Source organism: Babylonia areolata, chromosome 10 (genome assembly GCF_041734735.1).
Source record: "Babylonia areolata isolate BAREFJ2019XMU chromosome 10, ASM4173473v1, whole genome shotgun sequence".
Taxonomy (NCBI): Eukaryota; Metazoa; Mollusca; class Gastropoda; order Neogastropoda; family Buccinidae; genus Babylonia; species Babylonia areolata.
Window position 1 is genome coordinate 40,642,027 of NC_134885.1, and position 27,245 is coordinate 40,669,271.

At 44.3% G+C, this 27,245-nt stretch overlaps 1 protein-coding gene across 2 annotated transcripts in view; it reads left to right on the forward strand.

Moving 5' to 3' along the window:
- Nucleotides 1–27,245, forward strand: part of LOC143287003 (MAM and LDL-receptor class A domain-containing protein 1-like) — a 34,340-nt gene that overhangs the window by 5,027 nt on the left and 2,068 nt on the right. Inside the window, exons 3-20 of one of the 2 annotated variants that reach the window (XM_076595006.1) lie at nt 1,168–1,433; nt 3,284–3,377; nt 4,947–5,114; nt 7,006–7,271; nt 7,858–7,948; nt 11,510–11,596; nt 13,073–13,219; nt 13,544–13,839; nt 15,883–16,063; nt 16,497–16,685; nt 17,116–17,261; nt 18,175–18,303; nt 19,060–19,162; nt 19,967–20,131; nt 21,300–21,562; nt 22,564–22,645; nt 23,822–24,181; nt 25,283–25,412. In XM_076595006.1, coding sequence (XP_076451121.1) covers nt 1,168–1,433; nt 3,284–3,377; nt 4,947–5,114; nt 7,006–7,271; nt 7,858–7,948; nt 11,510–11,596; nt 13,073–13,219; nt 13,544–13,839; nt 15,883–16,063; nt 16,497–16,685; nt 17,116–17,261; nt 18,175–18,303; nt 19,060–19,162; nt 19,967–20,131; nt 21,300–21,562; nt 22,564–22,645; nt 23,822–24,181; nt 25,283–25,412 — 3,163 coding nt within the window. The remainder of the gene's footprint in view (nt 1–1,167; nt 1,434–3,283; nt 3,378–4,946; nt 5,115–7,005; nt 7,272–7,857; nt 7,949–11,509; nt 11,597–13,072; nt 13,220–13,543; nt 13,840–15,882; nt 16,064–16,496; nt 16,686–17,115; nt 17,262–18,174; nt 18,304–19,059; nt 19,163–19,966; nt 20,132–21,299; nt 21,563–22,563; nt 22,646–23,821; nt 24,182–25,282; nt 25,413–27,245) is intronic. The other variant, XM_076595007.1, reaches the window with a different exon arrangement.

The window sequence follows — 27,245 nt, forward strand, 5'->3', positions numbered from 1 at the left end:
GGTGTCACAGAAACCCATTAATGATTCCAGTTTTTTATTGCAGTATTTCATGAGGTATTTTGGACCTCCATAGTCGTTTCTAGATATCATGTTTCAGCCAGAAAGACAATCTATCGACCCAATAATCACCAATCAGACAAACCTCAAACAGAAAGAGAGTCCCTGAAAACTTGAAGATGGATTTAAAGGTAATAGTTTTCTTTTTCAACGATTCCTCTTCATCGTCCCCTCGCCACTGGCTGAACGACTGGTTAGTGGCAAAAGTCACAGATGGGGTTATAAATGTTTTCTCTGCTTCAGTTCAGCTGTTGTTGTATTCACTTACTGTGGGCTTCTTTGTGTTTGTTTACTTTTGACATCACTTCCTCTGTTTATACGGTGTGTGTGAAAGCTGATCGTGCATAGTGTTTCAGTGCTTCCATGGACCACATGAAATAAACTTCTTGCCTTGCCTTGCCTTGCCTTGCCCTGCCTTGCCTTGCCTTGCCTTGCCTTGCCTTGTCCTGCCTTGCCCTGCCCTGCCTTGCATTGCCGTGCCTTGCCTTGCCTTGTCTTACCTTGCCTTGCCCTGCCTTGCCTTGCCCTGCCTTGCCTTGCCTTGCCTTTCCTTGCCCTGCCTTTCCTTTCCTTGCCTTGCCTTGCCTTGATTTGCCTTGCCTTGCCTTGCCTTGCCTTGCCCTGCCTTGCCTTGCCTTGCCCTGCCCTGCCCTGCCTTGCCCTGCCCTGCCTTGCCCTGCCTTGCCTTGCCTTGCCTTTCCTTGCCCTGCCTTTCCTTTCCTTGCCTTGCCTTGCCTTGTCCTGCCTTGCCTTGCCTTGCCTTGCCCTGCCCTTCCTTGCCTTTGTTTTGCCTTGCCTTTGTTTTGCCTTGCCTGCCTTGCCTTGCCTTGCCTTGCCCTGCCTTGCCTTGTCCTGCCTTGCCTTTGTTTTGCCTTGCCTTGCCTTGCCTTGCCTTGCCTTGCCTTGCCTTGCCTTGCCTTGCCTTGCCTTGCCTTGCCTTGCCTTGCCTTGTATTACTTTGCCCCCCTTTCTTTGCCCTGCCTTGCCTTGCCTTATCAGCGTACACACCACAATTTTGTTAATTGCTAAGTAAAAAAAAAAATATACTGAAGACCCAAACCTGAAAAAAATGCACAGACCCGTCTAATCGAACACCACCACGTTTTCCAGGCTACTACATGTACACCGAAGCATCAGGCAGAAACAAGGGAGACACGGCAGTGTTGGTGACCCCGACCTTGAACTGGTCCTCGTCCTTGACCTGTGTGACCTTCTGGTACAGCATGCACGGGTCCTCGATGGGCAGCTTGTCCCTGGAGGTCCGACCTGCAGGGGGTGGGTCCTCTGGGCCATCCGTCCTGTGGAGTCTGGCTGGGGACCAGGGGGAAGGCTGGCACAGGGCGTCTGTCAGCGTGGACACCTCCAGGGCTGTACAGGTAGAGTTCAGGTCACTGTGTACACCTGTACAGGTAGAGTTGAGGTCACTGTGTACACCTGTACAGGTAGAGTTGAGGTCACTGTGTACACCTGTACAGGTAGAGTTGAGGTCACTGTGTACACCTGTACAGGTAGAGTTGAGGTCACTGTGTACACCTGTAGGGCTGTACAGGTAGAGTTGAGGTCACTGTGTACACCTGTACATGTAGAGTTGAGGTCACTGTGTACACCTTTACAGGTAGAGCTGAGGTCACTGTGTACACCTGTACAGGTAGAGGTCACTGTGTACACCTGAACAGGTAGAGCTGAGGTCACTGCGTACACCTGTAGGGCTGTACAGGTAGAGTTGAGGTCACTGTGTACATCTGTAGGGCTGTACAGGTAGAGTTGAGGTCACTGTGTACATCTGTAGGGCTGTACAGGTAGAGTTGAGGTCACTGTGTACACCTGTAGGGCTGTACAGGTAGAGTTGAGGTCACTGTGTACATCTGTAGGGCTGTACAGGTAGAGTTGAGGTCACTGTGTACATCTGTAGGGCTGTACAGGTAGAGTTAAGGTCACTGTAAACACCTGTAGGTTTGTACAGGTAGAGTTAAGGTCAATGTGAACACCTGTAGGGCTGTGCAGGTAGAGTTAAGGTCACTGTGTACACCTGTAGGTTTGTACAGGTAGAGTTAAGGTCACTGTGTACACCTGTAGGTTTGTACAGGTAGAGTTAAGGTCAATGTGAACATCTGTAGGGCTGTACAGGTAGAGTTGAGGTCACTGTGTACATCTGTAGGGCTGTACAGGTAGAGTTAAGGTCAATGTGAACATCTGTAGGGCTGTACAGGTAGAGTTGAGGTCACTGTGTACATCTGTAGGGCTGTACAGGTAGAGTTAAGGTCACTGTGAACACCTGTAGGGCTGTACATGTAGAATTGAGGTCACTGTGTACACCTGTACAGGTAGAGTTAAGGTCACTGTAAACACCTGTAGGTTTGTACAGGTAGAGTTGAGGTCACTGTGAACACCTGTAGGGCTTTACAGGTAGAATTGAGGTCACTGTGAACACCTGTAGGGCTGTACATGTAGAATTGAGGTCACTGTGTACACCTGTACAGGTAGAGTTAAGGTCACTGTAAACACCTGTAGGTTTGTACAGGTAGAGTTAAGGTCAATGTGAACACCTGTAGGGCTGTGCAGGTAGAGTTGAGGTCACTGTGAACACCTGTAGGGCTGTGTAGGTAGAGTTGAGGTCACTGTGTACACCTGTAGGGCTGTACAGGTAGAGTTAAGGTCAATGTGAACACCTGTAGGGCTGTACAGGTAGAATTGAGGTCACTGTGAACACCTGTAGGGCTTTACAGGTAGAATTGAGGTCAATGTGAACACCTGTAGGGCTTTACAGGTAGAATTGAGGTCACTGTGAACACCTGTAGGGCTTTACAGGTAGAATTGAGGTCACTGTGCACACCTGTACAGGTAGAGTTAATATCACTGTGTACACTTGTACAGGCAGGGTTAATATCACTGTGTACACCTGTACAGGCAGAGATCATGTCACTGTGTACACCTGTACAGGTAGAATTCATGTCACTGTGTACACCTGTACAGGTAGAATTCATGTCACTGTGTACACCTGTACAGGTAGAATTCATGTCACTGTGTACACCTGTACAGGTAGAATTCATGTCACTGTGTATTCAAAAAGGCCATAAAAATAATAAAGAAAAAAGAGGGAGAGAGAGAGAGAGATGCAGCGACAGAGACAGACACGGCGAGAAAGAGAGAGAGAAAGAGAGAGACAGACATAGAGAGAAAGAGCAATCAGAGATCACAAATAAAAAGCGATCTCTTCCTTTTCCAGCTGAGGTTTGTGGGAAGAATAAACGGATACGCCAGTGACATGGCCATTGATGACATCACTGCCACCCCTTGTCCAGTGACCAGCACCACTGTGGGTGAGTTCATCAGCCCTGTGGCCGGGAAACAGTGAGAAAGGAAAGTGTGGAATGGTGCTATTTCTCTCTTCTATCTTCCTTTCCCCACCTCTTCCTGTTCCTTTCTGTCTGACTGTCTCTGATTGGATGAAAAGAACATGTTGGAGGAAGAACGTGGCAAGCTGTCCAAAATGAAAACGTATCCACAACACACAGCACACTGACACCCAAGCACGTGCAGAACGAAACTTGAAAACTCTTCGTGGTCTGATCCAATTTTACCTGGGAAGATGTGTTCGCTGCTGTGCCTCGCCTTGTCAGTGACTGTCTCGATATTCAATAAAAAACGATTGTGTCGTATGATTGTACATTGAAAAAACAAAACATTGCCATGGTCTCCATGTCTGTGACATTGCGTCGCGCTTACTGATGTTAGTTGTGTCACATTGCTGAATGGGCTGAACAGCTTAATAGCAATAAAATTCGTTCGTTCACACACGTACACACACACACACACACACACACACTCTCTCTCTCTCTCTCTCTCTCTCTCTCTCTCTCTCTCAGAGCTAATGGCATTAAACATTTCAGTGTTCAGTATTCACACACTCTCTCTCTCTCTCTCTCTCTCTCTCTCTCTCTCTCTCTCTCTCTCTCTCTCTCTCTCTCTCTCAGAGCTAATGGCATTAAACATTTCAGTGTTCAGTATTCACACACACACACACACACACACACACACACACACACAGAGAGAGAGAGAGAGAGAGAGAGAGAGAGAGGGGGGGGGGGATCTGTGGTCCGTAGGTCTGTAGTCATTCGAAACAGACAATAAACCGTATTCACTCAGCACACGTGAAAGAACCCACAACAAGAGAGTTGTCCATAGCAAAATAGAGGTTTGTAAGTCTGTAGGTATGTAGTGTGATGGTCTGTAGGTCTGTATTTTGACGGTCTGTGTGTTTGAAGGTCTGTGAGTCTGTAGGACTGTAGTGTCAAGGTATGAGGGTCTGTAGTCTTAAGGTCTGTGGTGTGATGGTCTGTAGGTCTGTATTTTGACGGTCTGTGTGTTTGAAGGTCTGTGAGTCTGTAGGACTGTAGTGTCAAGGTATGAGGGTCTGTAGTCTTAAGGTCTGTTGTGTGATGGTCTGCAGGTCTGAAGCTCAAAAGCCTGAAGGTATGTAGGACAGTTTATTCTTAACATACACTCTATATTCATATCATTGTCGTATAACATGTGTTTTATTTGTTGTGCAACAACGGGCGACAACGTGATAGTTGGTCTGACAACATCAAGGACTGAACGATGATGAATAGTACAGCGTTGGAGAGGTCATCTGCCTTTCCAGCCTTCATGTCCCCGCCACAACTTCAACTTGCGATAATGATGATCATGAGGATATGTTTTAGTGTACAACTGTAGGCCCACAAGGGCCTGTCTGTCTGTCTGTCTGTCTGTCTGTCTGTCTCTCTCTCTCTCGTTCTCTCTGTCTGTCCATCTGTCTTTATCTATCTGTCTACTTCTCCCCCCCCTCTCTCTCTCTCTCCCTTTCTACACTGTCTCTATAATTTCACACACTTTATTCTGTTCAGCCCAAGGTCCAGCCAGCAAGACCTCAGTGGACTGTGACTTCGAGACCCCTGACCTGTGTGGCTATATCCAAATCTCCAATGACGACATGGACTGGACCAGACACGCCGGCCCCACCCCTTCTGGTGGAACCGGACCCAGCACTGACCACACCTTCAGGGACAGTCACGGTCAGACATTGCCTCCATTCCTTCTTTGTCTGCTTGTTTGAATTGTTATGTTTGGATTATCATCAACATTTATCCTTTTCATGAATGTAATGGCGGCTGATGTGGCCATGTATGGACATGAAAGGTGCATTCTGCGCTTGGGCAACCCTTGCACAAATCCAGTTTCATCAGACCGTAGACACTCAGCCGAACGTACAATAACAAATGACTCAGCGAAGATCACGACCAGAACCGTATAGTATATTCTTCTTCTACTACTACTACTACTGCTACTACTGCTGCTGCTGCTGCTGCTGCTGCTGCTGCTGCTGCTGCTTCTTTTTCTTCTTCTTCTTGCTCCTTCTCCTCCTCCTCCTCGTTGTCTCCTTTAGAAGCTCATTCCAGTATCCATGACGATGGCTGCCGTACCCCCCACAGGTTCTCAAAGGCGTCATAAACCGTAATCTCCAGTGGTGGTGGTGTTGGCTAGAATCCGGACAGGGCTTCAGCACACAGTGGGCAGCTCAAGGGCTGTGGTTTGAAATGTCACCTCGGCTGAAAGAAAACGCAAAAAGCTAATCAAAGCAAAATCAAACGAATACTGGGACAGTCTCTAAACCAATAATGCGCAAACTCCTTCAAAATAGATCAGACCTTTCCCAAAACGATAGATTGATGAAACAGACTAGCAGCGCTCATGACCAAGAGGAAGCGGCTGAGGCGTTTTGTGAATAGAGTGGTAAAACTGTGAGTGATGTCAGGCTGAAGGTTTTCTCCTCTTCCTCCCGTCCCAGCACATGGTAGCTGTCTTGCGGGGTGTGACAGCGATGCTGGATGTGTCATTTATTTATTTATTTATTTATTTATTTATTTATTTATGTATTCATTCATTTCTTTCTTTATTTGTTTATCCATCTATTTGGTGTGCTTTGGTCACACGTTTGGTTTCCTCAAGGGACACTAGGATGGCGATTTGTGAAACTTCCGTGGAATTTTGTGTTCACTACTTGGTACTGTGATGCCATCGAGAAAAACGTGAACGAGTCCTGATAGTTACCAAGGTCCGTGTGTGTGTGTGTGTGTGTGTGTGTGTGTGTGTGTGTGTGTTTTAAGTGTGCATACATGTGGAGCAAGTTGGGGTTTTTAATTCAGGTAATTGGGCTGTCAAACATCTCTAGCGTCCTTATGTTCAGTTGTCTATTTTAAGGCCAGAGTCACATCAACAGCGCACATTTTTACTTAACATCGGCACATCCACTGTTTTCTTCACTGCACAAGCTCGCTGAACGTTGCCCAATTTCATTCCTATATCTCCTCAATCATTTTCTTTCTACGCATCTATCATTCGAGTATATTTGAATGAAATAAGCTATCTGTTTATATTGTTTAATACCTTTATTTCATTTGAATGTTTTACATAAACGTAGGGTAGGCTGTCAAGACCTGGTCAGACCATTGGGTTTTATGCAGGGGTCAGGCATCTGATCCCACTGTTCGTTTATCTGAAATGCAGATGTGTATATGGCGTACATGGATCAGTCCGTTCGACTTGACACCTCATTGAAACCGAAACTGAAATTGCACTTAGGATCACGCGTTCAGTATCACGACGGCATTATTTGAAATGAACCTGTGATAACCCTCTTGTTTCTGGTTCTGTTTTGCCAGTATTCTGATTTTTGCAGTACATCATGACAACGATATATAACCATGCAGATCACTATACACATACTAGGAAGCAAACCCGCTAAGGGAAGCGCCCACAAACAGGCCTGCCTGCACTCCCAATTATGCTTTCAGTCTACCAAGAAAGTTCTTTGCCATTGAACCAGTGATTCATTTTCTTGTAGTTTTGCCTCATGTTGTGGTAGTCCCAGCACATGATGACCACGCCATAACTATGATCGTCCAGGTCACTACATGTACATGGAAGCGACACCTCCGGAGGGAGGTGCCCACAAACAGGCCTACCTGCTGTCTCCCATCCTGGACTGGCACTCCCCTGCTGTTTGTGTTCGGTTCTGGTACAACATGCACGGCAGCTCCATGGGGACCTTGACCTTGCAGGCCAGGAGCTCTGACCTAAAGACCGGGGGCATTGTGTGGCAGCGGTCTGGAAACCAAGGTCAAGGCTGGAAGGAAGCTGCCGTCAACATTGATGCCTCACAGCCAAGAAGGGTACTGCTGTTTACTGCTACTGCTTCTACCAAAACTACTGCTGTTGCTGCTGCAACTACTGCTGCTTCTGCTGTTGCTACTACTTCAGCTGTACTGCTTCTTCTGCCATTACTTCATGGCTCAATGTTGGGATTGTTTCAGGGATTGGCATAAGCTTATGGTTGGGCCAAGAGCAAAGTGAGAGTTGTGTGATCAATGGTTTTCCACTGCATTGGGAATTCAGTTACAGCTAGGTCTTTTATGAAGGACTATTACTCTCTGACCAGGCAAGATTGCACTGGCTCTTAGCGCTTAGTGCTGTAGCCTTGAAGGTTAGTTGATCTTTCGGAACCATCCCAACACCAACTGTTCGGAAACCCTCTTGACCGAAATAGTTAGGATGTAATTGGGGCATTGCATTATCCACTACAATCGAATTCTAGCCTAGGACGTCCGGACAGCTGATGCCTCCTCTGCTGTTCTGTTGGTCATTGTTGGGCTGTTACTTCTGTTGCTCTAATGCACCACTGCTGCAATTGCTTTTGCTGCAATTCTCCTTTTCCTTCTTCAAGACACGGTGCAGGAGGTAGGCCTTCTGTGTTGACAGATGCTGTTCCTGGGCGCCCTTGGGTCCGGGGAGTCCAGTGACATGGCCATTGATGACGTCTCTGTGGTCCGCGGACCGTGCGACGTGGCGGGTAAGTGCTCGGTCCACGTCTTCCTCACACCTTCCTTTCGAAACAGTTGGTTGCCATATCACTGCGGGATCTCCTGAATTATACACCTGTTTTCTTGTTCTGCCTTGTCCTGTCCCATCTTGTCTTGTCTTGTCCTGTCTTGTTTTTTTTCCTTCAGTCTACTGCCCTTTCCTGTCATGTCTATCTCTGTCTTGTCTTGTCTTGTCCTGTCCTGTCTATCTCTGTCTTGTCTTGTCTTGTCCTGTCATGTCTATTTCTGTCTTGTCTTGTCTTGTCCTGTCCTGTCTATCTCTGTCTTGTCTTGTCCTGTCCTGTCCTGTCTATCTCTGTCTTGTCTTGTCCTGTCCTGTCTATCTCTGTCTTGTCTTGTTTTGTCTTGTCCTGTCTATCTCTGTCTTGTTTTGTCTTGTCCTGTCCTGTCTATCTCTGTCTTGTCTTGTCTTGTCCTGTCATGTCTATCTCTGTCTTGTCCTGTCCTGTCTATCTCTGTCTTGTCTTGTCTTGTCCTGTCCTGTCTATCTCTGTCTTGTCCTGTCCTGTCTATCTCTGTCTTGTCTTGTCCTGTCCTGTCTATCTCTGTCTTGTCTTGTCTTGTCCTGTCATGTCTATCTCTGTCTTGTCCTGTCCTATCTCTGTCTTGTCCTGTCCTGTCTATCTCTGTCTTGTCTTGTCTTGTCCTGTCATGTCTATCTCTGTCTTGTCCTGTCCTGTCTATCTCTGTCTTGTCTTGTCTTGTCCTGTCCTGTCTATCTCTGTCTTGTCCTGTCCTGTCTATCTCTGTCTTGTCCTGTCCTGTCTATCTCTGTCTTGTCTTGTCTTGTCCTGTCCTGTCTATCTCTGTCTTGTCCTGTCCTGTCTATCTCTGTCTTGTCTTGTCTTGTCCTGTCATGTCTATTTCTGTCTTGTCTTGTCTTGTCCTGTCTATCTCTGTCTTGTCTTGTCCTGTCCTGTCATATCTATCTCTGTCTTGTCTTGTCTCGTCTTGTCCTGTCATGTCTATCTCAGTCTTGTCTTGTCTTGTCATGTCATGTCTATCTCCGTCTTGTCTTGTCTTGTCCTGTCATGTCTATCTCTGTCTTGTCTTGTCTCGTCTTGTCCTGTCATGTCTATCTCTGTCTTGTCTTGTCTTGTCCTGTCTTGTCATCTAAGTGCTCGTTCCACGCCTTCCTGCCTTCCTGTAGGGATATTTGATGTCATATCACTGTGAAGTTTCCTGGAATAAGCACGTCGTGTCTTGTCTTGCATCGTCTCGGCCTGTCTTGTATTGTTTTGTCTCGATCTCTGCCCTGCCCTGTCCTGTCTTGCCATGCCTTTTCTTGTCCTTTTTTTTCCTGTCTTGCCCTGTCCTGTCCTTTCTTGTCTTGTCCTAGCCTGCCTGGTCTCGTCTTGTCATGCCTTTTTATCAATGTGGGGTCTTGTCTTTATGTCTGAATTAGTTGGTGCCAAAAATATGGAGAAGTAACTGAAAAGATATCCTCCACAACACCCACCCCACCAGCGAATGAAAAGATTTCGCCGATCGAGTAATTCATATAAAAAAAAAGTCAGTTTATAGGGGGATTTTAATGCGAGGTCACAGGAATGCATTGGTTTTGTCTTGAATCGGATGTCTGGAATGAAACGTTTTGTTTTAAATGAAGAAATATAATATGCCTGTTACTTATGTGTGTGAGCAAGCGTTCACGTGTGTGTGTGTGTGTGTGTGTGTGTGTGTGTGCGTGCGTGCGTGCGTGCGTGCGTGCGTGCGTGCGTGCATGTGTGTGTGTGTGTGTGCGCGCGCGCGTGTGTGTGTGAGTGTGTGAGTGTGTCTGTCTGTGTCTGTGTGAGCGTGCCTGTGCTTGGGTGGGTGAAACAGTCCTTTTTTTTTTTTTACAGTATTCTAATTCATCTTTCAGGAATATTTTTGGCTTCCAATGTTTTTATACCCAGAACTGGTGAGGGGATAAGCACCCACTGCCTGTAAAAGACTCCAAATGGCATCCTCAGACAGACGTTCACAGCCAGAGTCCAGCTCCTGGCCTTCCCGTGGGGCTTAGCCTCTAAGCCATGCGAAGCCGTTGTTTTTAACAGCACCAGAAAAGGCGGAGGCGGGTGACTGGCGCCTACAAACCAGATGCTTTATTCAGTTAGATGGGACTTGTCAGCCTGGCTTGGCAGCCTATCTAAGAGAGGGAGTACACTGATTTCAAACTCCCTAACGACTTGCTTATTCTTTACATGAGAAAACTGCTTCGGAAGATCAGTCGAAGGAAATCTTCAGGATTCATATCCGGACAAGGCAATGCAGCAGCACACCGTGGAATGTCAGAGCACGAAAGGCGACACGGCCATCCGTACAGCAGCCAAAGACGTTCCCAGACGTAACGATTTCTTTGCGCCACTCGACTGGCTTGCATCAGCGATTTTATAGCATAGCACTACGCTGTCTTAGAGTTAAGGTGTTTTTTTTCTAATTTTGTGCTAATTCCATGGACTAAGGAACACTCAACGCGAAACAAGCTTAAGACCACTCACGCAAACCAGCCCTGGACTGTACAAAAACTCTCATATCGCGTCAGACACTGACGCTCTTCTTTCAAATCATTCTCTAATTCCACAGATGCAAGAACATTCCTGACACCAAGCAAACTTACCACTGCTAATATAGCTTGTGCAACCCACCCCTGAACCCGAACTTCTGAGGTCGAGAGGGTGGGACTGTCCGTGAGCAATGGTGTTTACACTATTTCATCTACCACGCTGAGGTTTCGTTGTGCGCTCTCATCCCTCATCTCCATGTCTCAACTCAAGGTATGCCATAATGCGGTAGTTCTCACACTACTCTATGGCTCCGAATCATGAACTTTGTACTGCTGTACATCAAACGGCTGGCTAGCAATTCCTCACTCGTTCCCTACAGCCAATGATGCAGATACGCTGGCAGAATATATTTCTAACATAGAAATCCTGGACGGAGCTGGTACCACAAGTATCGAAGCCAATATCCTCCAGGCCAAGTTTCATTGTTCTGGCCATGCCATCCGCATGGAAGGGTCCAGAAATTTCAGACAGCTCTTGTATGGGGAGCTGGCGCATGACGCACCACAACCAGGGACGGCCAAAGAATATAAACAAAGATCACTTCAAGGCCGGACTCATGGGCAAATCTTCAGCCTTGGCAGCTTAAGACCGCTGTTACTGATAGAACAGCTGGCGTGCCCCTACGAGAAATGGAGTGTGGATATTCGAGATTCTTGGGCGACCACCGCTAGTGCTTTGCAGTTGCTCGAGATCGATACACAGAGCTGTGTGTCCACTGAGGATGCCTACCGATGATGGAACAACGCATTATCATCCTCTGTCCCAGAGAGACAAACATGAAGGTTTCTCTTCAACTTTTTGTTAAGAATTGACGGGTTATCAGTCCTAAAACGGCATCTTTGTGGTTGGCTGGGCTATAAGCAATATCATTATTAGATTTTGCGTCTGTTTGCGTGTGTGCGCAGTTGTCTCCGTTTTGGATGTTTCCGTTTAATTTATGACTTTACAGCTGCCATGTTAAAATCTTCTTGTTATTTTCAGGGTCGTCAACACCAAGGCCAACCACACAAACGTCCACGTCACCAACACACATGAGAACATCGCCCACACCGAAACCTGCAGCACAAAGTAACTACCTGTTTGTACTGTTCCACGCCACACTACACGGCACCATGTGCACCCCCCCCCCCACACACATACACACACACACACACTTATATATATATATATATATATATATTCATTCACACACACACTCACTCAAACACACACGCGAGTGCAATTTAAGTTATTGGTATGGATACAGACAATTTATTGATTAGGCCATAAGCGTAAAAGAACAATATACATTACATCGATTTGTTGGGGAAGAACATGAAAAATTATCATTTAGAAACAGCAGTCACAGTACAAAACATTACGAGAAAGTGATTTCTCCAAAACTGAACCAGTCTTAAAATTTTTGTGGAGGAAAAAGGACATTCGATCATTTTGTGTTCTGGTGTTGGTTCAAGATCAGTGATTCAAAGCAACAACATTTCCATGAAGCCAGACCTAACGGTGGCGAGGACTGTTAGAATATCAAAGACAAAGCAAGCAGAGTTATTACTACCCTTTTACACGCAGAATGAATCAAGACCCCAGAAATGTCCACCATACCAACCTTATGTTGAATTATCTCACTCTCATGAGATTGATAGCTGGATAACATTTACAGTACGTTACAGCAAATGAACCTAAGAAAACTGGGTTTGGCCGATCCCTATGTCATTCTGAAATGACACTTTCAAGTTTTCAGAACAGGCAGATACACATTGTTGGATTGTACACTGCACATCAAACTATAGCAGACGTGAGGGAAAAGTGTGGACATTGCCATGACCAGGTGAAACCAGGACTGGGTTCCATCAGCAATTTCACAGTGCTACGTTGTCTTAGAGTTCATCAAGATTTTTATTTCTAATTCTGCGCTGATTATTCCTAAAATTAAGAAACTTTCTTTTAATTTCGCGCTAATTCCATAAACTAAGGAACACACTATACGCGAAACAAGCTTAAGATCACTCATGCGAACCAGCCCTGGACTGTATAAACTCTCACAGTGCGTCCGACACAGATGCTCTTCTTTTGATTATGTTTTTATTATAATGATTATGCTTAATCCTGTTACAGGAATGTTTTAGGTAGTTATACTTTACTCTCAGTTACTTCAATCTTCCGTTGATCTTCCTGTTAAGTTCTGTCACTTTTTATGTCTCTTATCCTGTATCGGTCATCCCACCACCTCTTCCCATCACACCACTCTCCACCTCCCAACCCCCACGCGCGCACACATACGTACTACCCCCCCCCCCTCCCCGCACCAACACCCCCCCAAACCCCACCCCCACCACCCCTCTACTGTCACTTACCAGTAAAAAGACGTTAAATTCAAAAAAAGAAACAAAGAAAGAAAGAAAGACGCCCTTCTCTCGAATAATTCACAAATCCCACAATTCTAAGAACATTCTTAACACCAAGCAAACTTACCACTGCGAAGATCATTCATGCAACCTAACCCTGTCGGCAAGAGCTGTGACCTGCCCGCTGTGTGTGAGTGTGCAGCAGGAAGTGATGACTGTAGCTTTGAGGCGGACACACCGTGCACGTGGCGGAACGTGGAGGGGGGTGGTGATCAGCTGGACTGGTCCCTTCACCACGGTCCTCTGGTCAATGGACCGTCCGCTGACCACACCACACACACTGCTGAAGGTTGTGTGTGTGTGTGTGTGTGTGTCTGCGTGTGTATGTGTGTGTATGTGTGTGTCCGTGTGTACGTGTGTTTGTATGTGTTGTTTTTGTGTGTGTGTCCGGGGGGGGGGGGAGCAGGGGCGGGGGGGGGGGGGAGGGGTTGTGGGTGTGCGTGAACGGACGTGTGTGTGTGATCACCAGTGTGGTACTTTGTAATTCATCAACATCATATGAATAAATAAATCCCACAGGTTCACATTTGTAAACACCCCCTCGCTTCCACACACACACACACACACACACACACACACACTATCCTTCACACCCTCACTCTGTTCTCTCCAGGTCACTACATCTACATGAACTCCGGCAGTTCCAAAACGTCGACGGTCACAGAGTTCGCCATGCTGGTGAGCTCTCTGTTCCCAGGCTTTCCTGTGACCAACCCGCACTGTCTGCAGTTCTGGTTCACCATGCATGTCCCTTCCTCTCCCCCACAGGGCCCCTCCCCTCCTTCCCTGACCGTCAGTCTGGTGGACAACCATCTGCAAAAAGGAATAGCCAAGTGGTCCGTGAGTGGAGATCACGGGGAAGGATGGCATCAGGCTGCTCTGCCTGTGGCCTACAGCAAGCCTTATCTGGTACAGTGTGTGTGTGTGTGTGTGTGTGTGTGTGTGTGTGTGTGTGTGTGTGTGTGTGTGTGTGTGTGTGTGTGTGCGAGTGTGTGCGAGTGTGTGTGTGCGCGCACATATGTTTGTATGAATGTGTGTGTGTGTTGAGTGAAACCATCGACTTAGTGAAGTGCATGCCCATTTGAAATGTTTGTGGAGGTGGTCTGTTTTGGTTGCATTCTATATTCCTCCAGTCTGTAGATGTATTGTGGAGCTTGTGTCACCACTGTGGAAGATCAACAAACATGCTCCTCAGCAGATATCATTCTGAACATCAATGTCCGCGATGCCACCTTCCAACATTCCCAGTAGTGAAATTGTGTACAACATCCTGGATCTAGACACAGAAAAGGGCCACAACCAAAATCGTTCTCGTGTATCACTGACATATGGGCTGGGGCTCGTCGTTGTACAAGTCTTTACATAAACCTGTTGGTGTGTTTTCGGATACCAACCCCAGTCAACAGCAAGGTGGATTAATCAGCCCTTGATCCAAAGGCGATATTTTCACAAAACGTCAGGAAAACCTGACGTATGGACATATGGACAGAGATCGTTTTCTTTTCAATCGCCAAAGACGTGGAACAAGCTCCCTGATAACCTCCGTCATTCTGATTCCCTCTCATCTTTTAAATCTCGTCTCAAAACTCACCTTTTCCCTCAGCAATACGTTCAATTGTGGCAGGTCCACTTCCTTTGCGTTAGCTGTGCTTGACTATGTGTGTATACATATGTATGTGTACATAACTACATGCATGCATATGAATGTGTATAGTGTGTGCGTGTGTTTATGTAAGTTTGTGCCTGCCTATGTGCGCGTATGTGTTAGGGTAGCTGTTAGATACACATGCATGTTAAAATGTATTATGCATTGTGTGTAGGGGGGTGGGCGGTGGGTGGTGGGCGTGTGTGTGTGTGTGTGTGTGTGTGTGTGTGTGTGTGTGTAGTCACATTTTGGTGTGTGTATGTAACATTGATGTAATGTTTTATGTTAACAAAAGCGTTTTTGTAAAACACCTAGAGCAGATTTCTGGATAGTGTGCTATATAAGTATCCATTATTATTATTATTATTATTAAACCTGTCTATAATTTTTGGCGACAACTTGCTGACAAAAAGACAGACAGATAGACAAACTGGAGGTAAAATATGACTGCTTGGCCGACATGAAGATTCCAAAGACTGTTTGAGAGTGAAGCTTGACCCCTCGTTCTCGTGTTGATCTTCTTCTTTTTTTCTTCTGCGTTCGTGGGCTTCAACTCCCACGTTCACTCGTATATACGCGAGTGGGCTTTTTACGTGTATGACCGTTTTTACCCCGCCATGTAGGCAGCCATACTCCGCTTTCGGGGGTGTGCATGCTGGGTATGTTCTTGTTTCCATAACCCACCGAACGCTGACATGGATTACAGGATCTTTAACGTGCGTATTTGATCTTCTGCTTACGTATACACACGAAGGAAGTTCAGGCACTAGCAGGTCTGCACATATGTTGACCTGGGAGATCGTAAAAATCTCCAACCTTTACCCTCCAGGCGCCGTCACCGTGATTCGAACCCAGGACCCTCAGATCGAAAGTCCAGCGCTTTAACCATTCGGCTATGGCGCCCGTCTCTCGTGTTGATGAAATGGCGAACAACCATCAGTCTTCACATCTTCATGCACAATGGATGAACACTACGCCATTGTGAGGAACTCCTGGAGTTATGTTAGCCGTCAAAGAAGCCTGACATTTAAAAATATGTATGTATATTTATCCAGTTAACAAAATCTAATATCACACACACACACACACACACACACACACACACACACGCACACACACACACACACACGCACACGCACACGCACACGCACACACACACACACACAACCACAATTATATTCACTGTTAAACTGTTACATTTTCTTTTTTTTCTGTTCGTATGTATATGTTAGTAAAAATAATTTTCTTTTAAACAGACATGAAGAGACACTGGCTGATAATTTATATTCTTTTCTTCTGTTGCATAGCTTGTGATCCAAGGGCAGGTAAGCGGAGCAGATGGCAGCACCATAGCCATTGACGACATCACCTACACTGACCAAAACTGCCAGTATGTACCGTCAGATGCCAGAGTGAAACACGCTAGTCTCACTGTCTTCCATCTTAACCAGACAGCGAGCATAACCACCAGTCCTCCTGCCACGACGTGTGAGTAGTCCTTTAGCAACACATTACCAGTGATAGTTCCATTCTGTTCCAGTGTAACAATGAAAATTAAATCAACATTCAGATCAGCAGCAGTCTGTCTTTTGGAAAGGAAAGTCTTTAAGATGTGATATCGTGACAAAGATCATGCATTGACGATGACTCTTTTTATATGAATAAATAGTCTGATTCTGGATATTTTTGTTGTTGCATACAACGAACGGTGTTATTTGCTCTTCCATATTACGTTGATAAAACATGAAATATTTCAAACAATAAGACAGTAACTTTACCTCATTGAAAATAATCATCATTTTCAAAGATGAACAGACTTTCACTTGTGGAGAAAACTCTGTGTCTTCTACAATGTCGACTTAAGTAAAATCGTCATACGCAAGTTCATAATCGTTCATTATTCCCCGATTTTTTTCCACAGCGCTTCCCTCCACAACAACAGCCCCCAGAAAGCCACCGGTTGACCCACGGCTGTTTTACACCTGTGACATGGAGACCAGCTGTGTCAACACAGGTAACGAATGGTTCCAGTGGCTACGTCACAACGGCTCAACTGACACCACTAATACTGGACCTTCTGGCGATCATACTTTGACGACCAGTGGTAAAGGTACAGATATCCTTTGTATGGTCTGGGATGTGTTAAGGTTTTTGACCAAGTCAGTTTAACAATGCTGTTGGTGATGAAAGGAAAGCTATCGTTTATCTGCGTAATTCACCCACTTGCGTGTTATTGTCAAAGACGTATATGGTTTCATGAAAATTGCTTTCTTGTTCCAAAAATCACTGGGTACATTATCGCTTACAACCCATCGGCACATGCACATGCTGAAACGCTAGCACGCAAACACTCACCCACGCGCTTTCACACATTCACAAATAACAGAGATTTAATACAAGCAGTGCCTATGCTCCCTCTAAAGTTTGTGTGTGTGTGTGTGTGTGTGTGTGTGTGTGTGTGTGTGTGTGTGTGTGTGTGTGTGAACTATAATCATTGTTTATTTCTAAAAATCTGACTGATCAGCCGTGCTGCTGTGCAGGACATTACATGTACATAGAAGCCAGGGGCCATGCGGGTCTAACAGCCAGCTTCAGGACTGTGGAGTTACCGGCCAGTCACACTGACGTCTGTCTGCAGTTTTACTATCACATGTATGGGACTCACGTGGGCACTCTCCGTATCAAGGTATATAACGTCTGTCTGCAGTTTTACTATCACATGTATGGGATTAACATGGGCACTCTCCGTATCAAGGTATATAACGTCTGTCTGCAGTTTTGCTATCACATGTATGGGACTTACATGGGCACTCTCCGTATCAAGGTATATAACGTCTGTCTGCAGTTTTACTAACACATGTCTGGGCCTATAATGGGCACTCCCCTTATCAAGGTATATAACGTCTATTTAGTTTTAATGTCACATGTATGTAAATTGGAACTCTCATTATCAAGGTGTATAACGTCTATTTAGTTTCACTGTCACATGTATGTAAATTGGCACTCTCCTTATCAAGGTGTATAAGGTCTGCTTGCTGTTTTATTATCACATGAATGGGACCGGTATGGGCACTCTCGGTATCAAGATATATAACGTCTGCAATTTTACTATCACATACACAGGTTTGGTATGGTCACTCTGTATCAACGTACATAATGATGCTTTCTAGTCAGTATCAATGTGTATAACATTCTCTAATCAGTATGGAGGTATATAATGCTTTCTTATGTGTTAATGTCACTTATACAAGACTGGTATGGGCACACACAGTATTCTGATATCATGTCTATTGTTTTACCATCGCTTATGTCGGGTCGGGATGGGCACACACAATATATAACGTATGTCTGTTGATTTATTGTCATCTGTATATGCTCATTCTCAAAGTGAAGATATATACGTCTGTCAAATAGTTTTACTGTCACATGTATTGGAGAACCAGTCAGCTAAACATGTGTGTATATTGACACGGCGTGTGCAGAAACCGTTTGGAGAGAGAGAGGGGGGGAGAGAGAGAGAGAGAGAGAGAGAGAGATGGGTAATGCGTGATCGATGAAGAGTGATGTGTGATAGATGAGTCAGTCAAATCATCTTACAGCTGATGTCCCCCGTCAACCCCCCTACACTGCACAGCAATGTACTGTGGTTAGAGTCAGGAAATCATGACAACCAGTGGCTTCTGGCTCAGGTCAACATCAAGTCGTCATTGCTGTCACAGCCGTTTGAGGTCAGTTACAGATGTTTTGCCGTTTTTTCTTTTACAGTTTTTATACTTTACCAGACTGACGATGCTAATGCTTTTCTGCATCGGAAAAACAACAAATTCTTACCATCCGAAAGGTGAAAAAGAGCATGACGTGTGACATGTGATCAGCCCCTCCGTACCAAACATCTTGTTGCCGAGTGGGATTTGTGTGGTATTTGGCACAGACGTTTTACTGTTGAATTAACGAATATTTTCTTCTGTAATTACCCTGCAGGTTTCAAAGTTTTAGTATATTTTTCTCTTCATTTGTTTCGCTGTTTCCGATAAACGTTTCGAACCAGGCTTTATTTTGTTTATTTAGTTTTTTCATTTATGTATTCGCGTATTTATTTATTTGTCTTTTTGTTTTAGCTCGAAAGAAAATTTTGTTTACTTTTTATTTCTAGCTCTAATTTGTGTTTCAATCAAAGTGTTTTACAAAATATGAGTTCTTTAACATGCAGACGATGAAATAGCTTGTACTTTGCATCATTGGAAACGATGCTTATTCAGCTATCCAACTCATTGATCCTCCTTACCTAGCCACTCAGACTCTTTCTTTCCTTCGTACTCACTATGTCACCAATCCCACATTCATTCGCTCACTGACTCACCCACTCTCCCACCCTTCTACCTTTTCTGTCAATCAATCAATCAGTCAGTCAGTCAGCCAATAAGTCAACCAGTCAGTGAATCATCCGCCCAGTCCCACTCACTGACTCTTGCCCCCTTCCACAGGTGGTGTTTGAAGGCAGTGTGAAAGGTGTAATGCATCCATACAAGCTGGGAGACATGGCAGTGGACGATATTCACATTGCGCCTGTGTCTTGTCCCCTGAACGGTGAGTGATGTGTGTTGTGTTCCTCCCAGCTGAATAGAGAGAGGTGGAAAGAGATAGAGAGAGAGAGAGAGAGAGAGAGAGAGAGAGAGAGCGGGTGCTTCAGAGAGAGAGAGAACGAATGGTTTACTGTGGTCTGGCTCATTTTTGCCCATTCACACACACACACACAACACACAACACACACACACACACACACACACACACACACACACACACACACACACACACACACACACACACACACACACACCATTTCTTCGGATAGTAGGGTTTTAGCGTTTTCACGTTTTTCATTGATTTATTCCTGCGACAACACCTCAGATGTTCGACTGCATGAAAGTATTCAACGGAATCCCTTGCTGCATTTCCTTGTGGCAGTTCTTCCCCTTTCATTTAATTCTCCTACATCGGCAGAAATGATTCGATGCACTAATCAAATCTGAAACAATTTAAGCGTAACATCGGAAATTTCTTGAAGACTTTTATTCCACAGACGTTGACCTGAAATTTGATTTTCAATTTGGAGCAACGGTTTGGTTTGCACGCTGTTCATCAATATTTCATTATAACTGTGTGCTCTCTTTTGTACTCGTATAATACTTTAAACATTTCATAATTTTTTCAGTCTTAAGATACTTTTATTAATGTGTGTACACTTTACACATTCAGCAGTGACATGACGTGGAAAATCAGAATCGACCAAAACAAAACGGGTGCTTTTCACAGGTCTGAAGAGAAACCCAGTGTGCAGAGGGGGAACGGTGCGCTGTTGACGTGTCGTATTATTCTGACTTCTGTGTCCAGGGGACTGCAGTTTCGAGATGCGGTGTACCTGGAACAACTTTCCCTACGGTAATTCCCCTCAGTCCCTGGCCGGACTGTCCGACACGGGGACCTGGGATGTGGCGCACTATGGAAGGACCCCTGCTGGGGCACCCCGGGATGACCACACCTTTAACAACACCAAAGGTCAGTGTGTTGTACACGTCTTTAGATAATTAGTGATGTGTTACCGTGTGTGATCATACCTTTAACAACACCAAAGGTCAGTGTGTTGTACACGTTTTTAGATAATTAGTGATGTGTTACCGTGTGTGACCATACCTTTAACACCATCAAAGGTCAGTGTGTTGTACACGTTTTTAGATAATTAGTGATGTGTTACCGTGTGTGATCATACCTTTAACAACACCAAGGGTCAGTGTGTTGTACACGTCTTTAGATAATTAGTGATGTGTTACCGTGTGTGATCATACCTTTAACAACACCAAAGGTCAGTGTATTGTACACGTCTTTAGATAATTAGTGATGTGTTTCCGTGTGTGATCATACCTTTAACAACACCAAAGGTCAGTGTGTTGTACACGTCTTTAGATAATTAGTGATGTGTTTCCGTGTGTGATCATACCTTTAACAACACCTAAGGTCAGTGTGTTGTACACGTCTTTAGATAATTAGTGATGTGTTTCCGTGTGTGATCATACCTTTAACAACACCAAAGGTCAGTGTGTTGTACACGTCTTTAGATAATTAGTGATGTGTTTCCGTGTGTGATCATACCTTTAACAACGCCCAAGGTAAGTTTGTGTCTGTAGATATATTGTGATGCTTCTATGCGTGCTCATACTTGTAACAACACCAAAATTTCAGTGTGAATTTTTTCACGTCTACGGAAAATTATGATGTGTCCACGTGTGAGCATGCCTTTAAAACTGCAAAGGTCAGTGCGTATTGTACACAGTATATATATATATATATTGTGATGATGCTTTTGTGTGTGACCATGCCTTTAACAACACTAAAAGGTCAGCGTGTATACGTCTGCGTAGATATTGTGATGCTTCTGTGTGTGATCATACCTCTAAGAACACCGAAGATCATTGTGTTTCATCCATATTTATATAACTACGTTAATTCTGTTTGTTCCTCTTTACAATCGAGGCATTTTCTTTCACACCAACTTTTGGCTTTCACTCCATGGAGTGGATAGCAGGTGGAACATGTCGGAACATATTATATTTATTTTCATATTTAAACTGATAATAATGACGATGATGATGATGCATTGTGATTGCTTCAATGCTGGGATGAAAACACCAAATAACGAAGGTTCAAGCGGAGGGTTCATTCTGTTCAGGAATGTACCTGTACTTCAAGGGCTCAGCGAGTATCCAGGATCATTCCGCTCTGTTGATCAGCCAGGAGTTCAACACCGGTGCTCAGCGGTGCATGTCGTTCTGGTATTTTCTCTCTTCAACGGATGGACAGCTGACTGTGCACGTCCACACCGCTCATCCTCAGCCATCCGTGACCGCCGCGTGGAGGAGTGACCCGGGGTCAGTGGTCACGGGTCAGTGGGTCAGAGGTCAAGCTACCGTGGACGTGAAGAGCAACTACCAGGTATTAGTGTTTGTATTTCTCTTTTTTTATCACAACAGATTTCTCTGTGTGAAATTCGGGCTGCTCTCTCCAGGGAGAGCGCGTCGCTACATTACAGCGCCACCCATTTTTTGTATTTTTTCCTGCGTGCAGGTTTATTTGTTTTTCCTAACGAAGTGGATTTTTCTACATAATTTTGCCAGGAACAGCTCCTTTGTTGCCGTGGCTTCTTTTACGTGCGCTAAGTGCATGCTGCACACGGGACCTCGGTTTATCGTCTCATCTGAATGACTAGCGTCCAGACCACCACTCAAGGTCTAGTGGAAGGGGAGAAAATATCGGCGGCTGAGCCGTGATTCGAACCAGCGCGCTCAGATTCTCTCGCTTCCTAGGCGAACGCGTTACCTCTAGGCCATCATGTGTGTGTGTGTGTGTGTGTGTGTGTGTGTGTGTGTGTGTGTATTTCTGTATGCACATACGGATGTGCGTGTGTATTAGTGATTCTAGTAGTAGTAGCAGTAGCAGCAGCGGTTGTGGAATACTGTGGTTGAGGCAGACTTATCACGTATACATGAATGTATTTTTATGGACACTGTGTATGTGTATGTGTGTGTGTTTGTGTGTGTGAATGTGTGTGTGTGTTTGTGTTTTTGTATGTGTGTGTTTCAGAGAGACAACAGAAAAGAGATAGGCGGTAGGGATCGGCAATGGGAAATGTGAAGAAATGTGCACGTGTGTGTGTGTGTGTGTGTGTGTGTGCGCGCGCGCGTGCGATTGAGTGCGTGCATGCATGCGTGCACACGAATATATGTGTGTGTTAGTAATAGTAGTAGAAGCAACACCAGAAGTAGTAGTGATTGTCAGATTTAAGTAAGGTTTAGTTACTATATTGTGTGTATTTTTATAACTTTATTTTTATAACGTGTGTAGAAGTGTTTCCTGTTAAATAGTATGATTCTCTCCTTGTGTGTGTGTGTGTGTGTGTCTGTGTCTGTGTCTGTGTGTCTGTATGTGTGTGACAGGTTCTGTTTGAGGCAAAAACTCGCAGCACGACAACGGTTGTCGCTATTGATGACGTCAGATTTGAGGACGGCCTCTGTCCCAGTAAGTATTCGTAACTATCATTCACTTAGTAACGATTAGTTAATCAGTCAGTCAGATGATACATTCATTGGCACACCTTTGAGCTTATGGTGGAGGACGGGTTGTGTGGGGAATGTCGGAGGGAAGGCGGGGTCCATCACTGTCTGCTGAAGGAAACACACGTGGGTGTTGTGGTACACGAGAGGTACTTCACGCTGATGAAGAATGAACAAGCGAATGTATTGTTGAAATGTATTCCTTTGGGGGTTTCTTGCAAGGAAAGGATAATGTATTTGTATTGTTGTATGCTGTTTCTTTTACATTACTGAAGGTTATAACTGCAAATATAGTCCATGTGTATATATATTTCGTTTGACTGCATGTTTTCTGTTTGCAGGTGCTACACATCCCCTACGACCACAACCATATATATATATATATATGTGTGTGTGTGTGTGTGTGTGTGTGAGAGAGAGAGAGAGAGAGAGACCGTGAACTGAATAGTATATCATAAACGGGGTTACACAAGAATTATTGAATTTCTGATTTAGACAGCATAGAAAGAGTGAAAGGATGTAAATCTCCTTCGCACAGGCCAAAGACAGAGAGAGGCCAGTCACAAAGGGGTTTTTCTATTGTTTTATTTTACAATATTAACAGAAAGAAGATTAAAAAAAACCGAAGATGAGAAGACAGTGCAGTAGAATGCCAGGCAGCTGGCAGTGGGTGTGACAAATGAACGTGTGGACGCAAGCACAAAACCGGCGAATCTGAGCGACCGGCTGCCTAACACCTTAACTTTCAAATTCGAATTTGTGTTGCGCCACTCAAGTTACCTCCGCATGTCAATGGCGGGACACCGTCACTGCAGTGAAACTGTCATCCGCTTTGTATCTTGTAAGCTTCTGATCTTTTCTCACCCAAACACTATAAGATGTAAGTGTAATTTTCGTTTCCAACAGCAGTGATATATAGAATTGTAAACTGTAGCACTATATGTGACGAGAAGACAAATGACGTAACTTTCGCGTCAGTTGAAATCTTTACACTGACGAAGTCTTTAACTAAAATCAAATATGCTTCCAACGGATTTAAGTGTGTGTGTGAGGGGGGGGGGGGGGGGGGGGGGCAGAGAGAGAGAGAGACAGAGAGAGATTATCTATACGTTTCCTTTGACTGCTTGTTTACTGTTTGCAGGTGCTACGACACACCCTCCGACCACAACCACACCCATCAGTACAACCACACCCACCACTACAACCACACCTACCACCACAACAACACCCACCACCACAACAACACCCACTACTACAACCACACCCACCACCACAACCACACCCTCCACCACAACCACACCTACCACCACAACCACACCCACCACTACAACCACACCCACCACCACAACAACACCCACCACCACAACCACACCCACCACCACAACCACACCCACCACTACAACCACACCCACCACCACTACAACACCCACACCCACCACTACACCAACCACTCCCAAAAGGACGACCAGTGCTGCTACAAGTACAACAACAGAAAAACCAAGTAAGTTCTTGACCCAGTGTCATGTAAAATTACCAGAATAGCAGATAATGAGATAATGAATGTTTTAGGAAATATTCTGGTATTCCACCAGTGGCGAAGATCTCTCTCTCTCTCTCTCTCTCTCTCTCTCTATATATATATATATATATATATATATATATATATATATATGTGTGTGTGTGTGTGTGTGTGTGTGTGTGTGTACATATATATATATATATGTGTGTGTGTGTGTGTGTGTGTGTGTGTGTGTGATAAAGAAAATAATAGAGAACGTGGAGAGAGAGAGAAGCTTGGTCACTCAAGGATGAACACCCATACAGAATGAAGGAAAAGAGGCGGTGTGTGAAGTGAGAAAGAGCACAGTGAGAGAGGGATAGCAGACTAGCCAAGACAAAATTCTATATTTCAGAGGATAATAAATAAGCAATGGTGCGCTTTTGTTTCATCCAGTCCCCACCATGGGGTTCAACACTACACAGCACTACACAATAAAAAGCATAAGCATGGTGGTTATAGCACATATAGGAAAACACACACATATCAAAATATAAGAATAATGTTGTTAGGTCAGGAAGGAAAAAGAGAAGAAAAACATGCATTCACAATTGTATTTCATGATACACACTCATACTGTACGGGTATGTATATAATAAAATAACAGAGTACTTCAAATTGATAACGATCACAAGTATGCTGAAAGAGATACACATTAGTGACAATGAGAGAACAAGAGATACACATTAGTGACAATGGGAGAACAAGAGATACACATTAGTGACAATGGGAGAACGTGAGATACACATTAGTAACAATGGGAGAACAAGAGATACACATTAGCAACAATGGGAGAACAAGAGATACACATTAGCAACAATGGGAGAACAAGAGATACACATTAGCAACAATGGGAGAACATTACTCTTGTTAGGGGAGTGTGATCACATTGGTATAATAAGAGTGAAGATAAGAGATAGATAGAAAAGAGAAAGAAACAGACAGACAGACACAGAGAGAGAGGCAGATAGAGACAAAGACACACACAGAGAGAGAGAGAGCAGAATGAATGTATCGCACTAACGTCTGTGTGTCCCCTTTCAGACCAGTGCCACGTGTGTCGTAACCTGCACTGTTTCACGGACCCCGTGACTGTCACGTGCCCGCCGGACCGGCCAGTGTGTGCCTCTCGCGTCACTGACACTGATCACATGGAGCGGGCTGTTGTCAAAGGGTAGGCTTCTGTTGGTCCCACGTTTCTGTTCTTGGTGGCGGTGTTCATGTTCACTTCCGTTGTTGATAGGTTTATGTTCTGAGTGTTATGTTTACGTTCACTTCTGTTGTTGATAGGTTTATGTTCTGAGTGTTATGTTTACGTTCACTTCTGTTGTTGTTGTTTTTTTTTGTTTTTTGTTGTTTTTTTTTCCTAAGGAGAAATCAGTGGATGCCTAAAAGTTCTGAAAGTGAGCAGGATAGTTTCAGCATCCCTGGAAGGTTCTTTTTTTTTTCTTTTCTTTTTTTCTTTTTTTTGTTGTCTTTCGTTTTTGTTGTTTTTTTGTCTTTTTTTTCTTTCTTTTTTTTTTCTTTTTTTCCTTCCATCATCATTTTTCTCCTTTCTGTTTTCTTTTCTTTTTCTTTCTTTCCTGATGTTTTTAATCTGTCTTCTTCCCAATGGCATGTTCAAACACCTACAAGACCATGCAACATATATTACACATACATGATGGCTTCACACAAAATCATATTCCCTGAAAGAGAGGCATGGTATACATACACACACACACTCTCTCACTCTCTGTGTGTCTCCTTTACTCACTCAATCCCCTCCCTCTCCACAAGCTCATAGGTTACGTAGGCTGAGTTCTGATTCAAAGATAAGGTCAAGATTTTTGCACTTGCCGTATATTCACTTCTGTTGTTGATAAGTTTATGTTCTGAGTGGTAAAGAATACGTTCACTTATGTTGTTGATAGGTTTATGTCCTGAGTGGTATGTTTACGTTCAGTTCTGTTGTTGATAGGTTTATGTCCTGAGTGGTACTGTTTACGTTCACTTCTGTTGTTGATAGGTTTATGTTCTGAGTGGTACTGTTTATGTTCACTTCTGTTGTTGATAGGTTTATGTCCTGAGTGGTAAAGAATACGTTCACTTATGTTGTTGATAGGTTTATGTCCTGAGTGGTATGTTTACGTTCACTTCTGTTGTTGATAGGTTTATGTCCTGAGTGGTACTGTTTATGTTCACTTCTGTTGTTGATAGGTTTATGTCCTGAGTGGTACTGTTTATGTTCACTTCTGTTGTTGATAGGTTTATGTCCTGAGTGGTAAAGAATACGTTCACTTATGTTGTTGATAGGTTTATGTCCTGAGTGGTATGTTTACGTTCACTTCTGTTGTTGATAGGTTTATGTCCTGAGTGGTACTGTTTATGTTCACTTCTGTTGTTGATAGGTTTATGTCCTGAGTGGTACTGTTTATGTTCACTTCTGTTGTTGATAGGTTTATGTCCTGAGTGGTAAAGAATACGTTCACTTATGTTGTTGATAGGTTTATGTCCTGAGTTATGTTTACGTTCACTTCTGTTGTTGATAGGTTTATGTTCTGAGTGGTAAAGAATACGTTCACTTATGTTGTTGATAGGTTTATGTCCTGAGTGGCTATGTTTACGTTCACTTCTGTTGTTGATAGGTTTATGTCCTGAGTGGTAATGTTCACGTTCACTTCTGTTGTTGTTAGCAGTAAGTACTGGTTCGTGGTGTTAGCATTCTATTCTGTCTTTGTTAGGTTTATGTTCTGAGTGGTACTGTTTACGTTCAGTTCTGTTATTGCTTGGTTTATGTTCTGGTTGGCAATGTTTACATTCTGTTCTGTTGTTGTTTGGTTTATGAACTGTGTAGCAGTGTTGACACAGTTCTGACATTGTTTGGTCTATGTTCTGGGTGGCGATGTATACATTCAGTTCTGTTCTTAGATTTATGGTACGGGTGGTGATGTTTGCATTCAGTCCTGTTGTTTGGTTTGTGTTCTGGGTTCGATCTTAACGTTCAGTTCTGTTATTTTTTGTTTTA